Source organism: Lycium ferocissimum, chromosome 8, assembly GCF_029784015.1.
Source record: "Lycium ferocissimum isolate CSIRO_LF1 chromosome 8, AGI_CSIRO_Lferr_CH_V1, whole genome shotgun sequence".
Taxonomy (NCBI): domain Eukaryota; kingdom Viridiplantae; phylum Streptophyta; class Magnoliopsida; order Solanales; family Solanaceae; genus Lycium; species Lycium ferocissimum.
The window spans coordinates 14,450,181-14,454,838 of record NC_081349.1 but is presented as its reverse complement, the minus strand read 5'-3'; the positions used below and the strand labels follow the sequence as shown (position 1 = coordinate 14,454,838).

At 35.3% G+C, this 4,658-nt stretch overlaps 1 protein-coding gene across 2 annotated transcripts; it reads right to left on the bottom strand.

Moving 5' to 3' along the window:
• Window positions 1–485: 485 nt before the first annotated feature.
• Window positions 486–3,822, bottom strand: LOC132067318 (ACT domain-containing protein ACR4-like). Of its 2 annotated transcripts, XM_059460513.1 has the most exons (7): window positions 3,558–3,822; window positions 3,296–3,341; window positions 2,877–2,991; window positions 2,725–2,792; window positions 1,515–2,111; window positions 1,125–1,229; window positions 486–1,028 (listed from the first exon to the last, which is right to left on the bottom strand). In XM_059460513.1, the coding sequence occupies exons 1-7, from the start codon at window positions 3,629–3,631 to the stop codon at window positions 678–680; spliced, it is 1,356 nt and encodes a 451-aa protein (XP_059316496.1). In that variant the 5' UTR covers window positions 3,632–3,822; the 3' UTR covers window positions 486–677. The 2 variants fall into 2 exon arrangements, with proteins under 2 accessions (XP_059316496.1, XP_059316497.1); XM_059460514.1 differs by lacking the exon at window positions 3,558–3,822 and having other exon boundaries at window positions 1,515–2,127.
• Window positions 3,823–4,658: the final 836 nt, after the last annotated feature.

The following is a 4,658-nucleotide window of genomic DNA, read 5'->3' as shown; positions in this document are numbered from 1 at the left end:
GATTTCTTTCCTTTTAATTTGCTTATTTGGCCCCTCATTATTTCTAGGATAGATCTGCTCTTGAGGTTACCAACTTGCTGAATAAGTGGATGGCATCAAGGCTGCTGTTCAAGGAGGAAAAAGATGTCCATATCTACAGTGCTCCTCAAATCTTGGACTGCAATGGGCTTAAGTGGAGCAACAGAGACAGTAGAATTCATATAGCCGACATGGGGCGGAGGCAGAGGGGTTCAATTGAACCCCCTCTGTTGAAGAATTATACTATGTAAATAGGGAAAAAATGATTTCTTTTGCATATATATAAGTAGTTGAATCCTGTTGGCAAAGGATTTTTTTTTTAAAAAAAAAAATTTCTTGCTTGGGATTCTGGCTCTGCCACTATAGCCGACCCCAATTTGCTTGGGATTGAGACGTAGTTGTTGTTGTACGATGCCCCTCACCCCTTCCGCCCCAACAAGAAGGAAAAAAAGGATAAATAGGGAAGGTACAAGCAAGATCATTTTACAGTTATAATTTAGACATTGAATTAAACTTTACAGAAAGAAATGGGCTTGTGGCCTGAGAGTGACATCAACAAAAGGGTTGACTAACTAACTAACTTTGCTTTAGTCCAACCCTAATATTAGACACATCTATCTTAACATATACAGGCATTGTACATGGCCCTGAACTACTGCTCAAGAACATGACTTAATTAGTCCCAAGTTGAACAGAAATTTCTCTGAGCTTGATCTGAATATATGTCCCAAAGAGAATCTCGCAGTTTGCTGTGGCGGTGAAGTACTGGAGCAGACATCATCGTCCTTGACACGAAGAACGGTCTGACCTATTTCTTTACGGACTGCTTCAATGGTTTCACTTTTAACTTGACTTCCTGATGCATCAATAACATAGAAAACATTAACAGCTTGCGAGCCCCTTGTCGTTACCTCAGCCCTGGAAACAGAAAGACCATTCTCTCTAAATATGCGAGTTACATCCGATAGAAACCCAATTCTGTCATCACCACATAATTCCAGTCTTATTCCCTGCATAATTGGCATACAGAAAATAGAATGAGAGTTTTAGCAAGTAGGGAAACTGGCCAATACTCAATGTGAAATTCAAGCTCTTTAAGGTTGTACATTAGAAATTCGCCTCTTTATAGCCGCCTCCAAGCATTGTATCACGCGCTGTCTCTCTGCTTCAGAACTGATTGGGTATCCATCCACATGCCTAATGTAATATTCCTGAAAAAACGACAAATGAAAAAACAAGAAGATATTGGGTAAGATCCTACAAGTTGCTCATTGTCAAACTCATTCTAATGACTAATAAGCAGATACCAAACCAAAGAGATAACAACTGGTCCATAGCTTTAGACTAGTAGTTTCTGAGCTACTAGTTTCTTTTCTACAAAATTCCACTCGTGCACTTTAAACGTGCAGTTCTTGCAAAGAAAGTTCCGAAAGTTCGTGTACACTAAAGGCAATGGAAAGGTATTTACCAGCTATTCAAGTCATTAAGAAGATTACCTGATAAGCCTCCAGTCCTTCAGCAATGAGGGTACCATGATAGACCACATACTGCATATCGGTTAATGTGCACACTGTATCAAAGATCAGCTTAGGACGGTCTGCACATCTTAAATTCACAACGGTGTAGCCTTTTTCTGCACAACTTTCTACAGTTACTAAGGGCTTAGTCCGATCACTTGATATACAATCCATATCATCCTTATCATAATCGCGATCAGCATACATCATTTGATGTAGCCTCCTCTCTTTATGAGTGGAACCAACAGAAACTGCAGTGTTGGCACCTCGCCTGTCTCTTTCCCCTTTTAAAACGTACAAAAGCAATTGCCTGATTTTAGCAAGCCGATCAGAATCATCTATTGACAATCCGTTCTCTTCATCAGTTATGTACACAACTGATGCCATTCTTGAATTATGAGTCCACACTTCTGCTGCTACCACATTGCATTTGTGGTCCGTGAGTACAGCAAAGATCTCCGAGAGTAATCCTGGACGGTCCCGCCCAGTCAATTCTATGGTTGTCTGCTCCGCTGCAGATTGAACACCCACGGATCTTGTCAAAGAACGGAAGCTGCAGCCCGTCGGTCCCAGTGACTGCAACAGAGAAAATCTTCACTATCTAGTGCAACTTAGTTTACAGGGTAAAGCAATAATTGGAACGAAAGATAAGCACCGTAAAAAATACATTTTCACATTAATGTTGCTAATTGCCACATAAACAAAACGAGATTTTGCAAAGTATTATTCTTTGGCGCAGACAATTGTTGAACTACTAACTCTGTCTAGTGATAAAGCATTGAAGAATATTCCATTTGCTAAAAGTGATCAAATTTCAGTATTTATGCTCTATGACTAGCAAAGAAACACTGCCTTATATGGGAAAGAAAAGATTAATAGTGGCAAAAAAAAATACTCCCTCCTTCTCATTTTAACTGTTGCTTTAGATTAATAAAATTATCCCAAAATAAGTCTCACTTTAGGAATTTAAGACTAAAGTGGGCAATTGATACCAACTACATCTTTAACATGAAAGAAGTGGTCTTTTTTAATATTGCTCAATTTTCAAAAAACATCTACTAATAAACACGAGTAACTTATTAAAGCTATAACTTGCATTTTTTTTATAATGGGTGTGCAAAATTTTAAAGCGACACTTAAAATGGAATGGAGGGAGTAGTACAACAGTATATTAACTTTGTAGATCTACCTGCTGAATGCGTTCAGCAACGTTATCTTCAGTGAGCTTATTTCCATATTCATCAGTAACATGAAATACTGCAATCAAGAAATTAAAAAAAAAAGGAATAAGGGAGAATAATTAATAAAAACAAAAGACTTCTCCTTAATTAAGAAACTCACCATCCATAAACCATTCCCCATCAGAAGATATATAAGCTCTCCTAATTATCAAGTTCATATCAGTTAGAACCTGAACCACTTCCAATAAGCTTCCTCTTTTATTTGCACTATCAACCTGCAAATTTAAGGGACAATTCAACTCAAAAGCCAAAAAAAATTCATACAAATTTAAAAAAAGTTTTTAAAAAAGGGCTAATTTCTCAAATGATTACTCAACTAATAGTTATTATCTCAAAGTTACCTGTCGTCTTGATATCAATTTTTTGAGATATCAACTAATAGTTATTATCTCAAAGTTACCTGTCGTCTTGATATCAATTTTTTGAGATAACAACTTTAGTTGAGTGACTGTACGAGAAATCAACTCGAAGAAAAAAACAGAGGTATCAATTAAGTTAACCTCAAAAACATGTCCGTACCTTGATCAGAGTAGTTTTCTTGTCAGATGTATTATCAACAGTAACCCTGTACAAACCCCACAATCAGAATTTATGATTAAATCAGCATAAAGATGCTTAATTTCCTGTTTATAAATAGACTTGGTCACAAAAGTTTCAATCATTAAAACAACATGGTCAATCCCATATCCCATTTTGGTGAAAATCAAGATTTGCAGTATAATTCAGAGCAAAAAAAGGGATGTTCCAAAATGAGTGGCAAGTAAACAAGACAAGGAAGTACCTTGGTGGGTTCATTCTACGTACAAGCTTCTCAAATTCATCATCAACAGTAAGAGAAGTACACCAGTAGTCCATTATTATGAATTAAGGTACAAAAAAAGTTTTTTCAATAGAGAAAAAGAGAGCTGAGAGCTGAAAATGAGACAGACACAAAGAAAATATGCTCTGTGCTGTTATGCTTATAGTCTCAGAGTGTTTGTATTGTTACTGCAGAAGCTTAGCTGTTTCTTGTTTGTAATTTGAGTTGGTAGGGAAAAAAAACCGGTCTGTTTTCTTGTGGTGTGTTGGTTAAAATAGCGGGGGCGGAGCTAGGCGGGTTCGGCTAAACCAAGTAATTTCGGTCCAAAGTTTATATTTGTATTAAAAAGTTCATTGAATATGAAAAAATTACTTTTTCATTCTGTCTTTATTTATGTGACAATTTTAGCTTTTCGAGTCAAACAAAAAAATCTTAGACGGCGATTTATTTGTATCCTCTTAAATATTTTAAATTGTTAATTGCTGTGACTTGTAGTACTTTATATGTAATTTCTAAATATGTAAATTATTTTTCAAAAAATTTAATATGTCCGAATTTACGGTCAAAATAAGGAAGTTTGATTCTCCAAATTCGAACTATGTCACATAAATTGAGACACATAAATTGAGACGGAGGGAGTACTACTTTCATTTCAAATTATCTGTCGTGGTTAATAAAAATAGTTGTCTCAAATTATTTGTCGTTTTAGAAGTTCAAGACACATTTAATTATTTTTTTCTCATTTTACCATTGCTAGAATTTTGTCATTGATAGAGATAATACATAAATAGAGTAAACATTTAATAAAGAGAGATTATCACTTAAACATAAAAAAAGATAAAGTAGTCAAATACCCTTTCTAATTAATACATATTTCTTCAGGAGAATGCAAAATGAAAAATCAAAAATAATTTGAGCCGGAGGAAATAATTTAGAATTTAACATTTTTTAAAAATTAAAATTTCTAATTCATAAATTTTAAATCCCGTCTCCGCCTTTTAAAATAGGGGTGTGAATGGCTCTTGAGCTGTACCAAAAGCTATTTTGGAGTGACATTAACAAAAATTGACATTGTCACTTGCT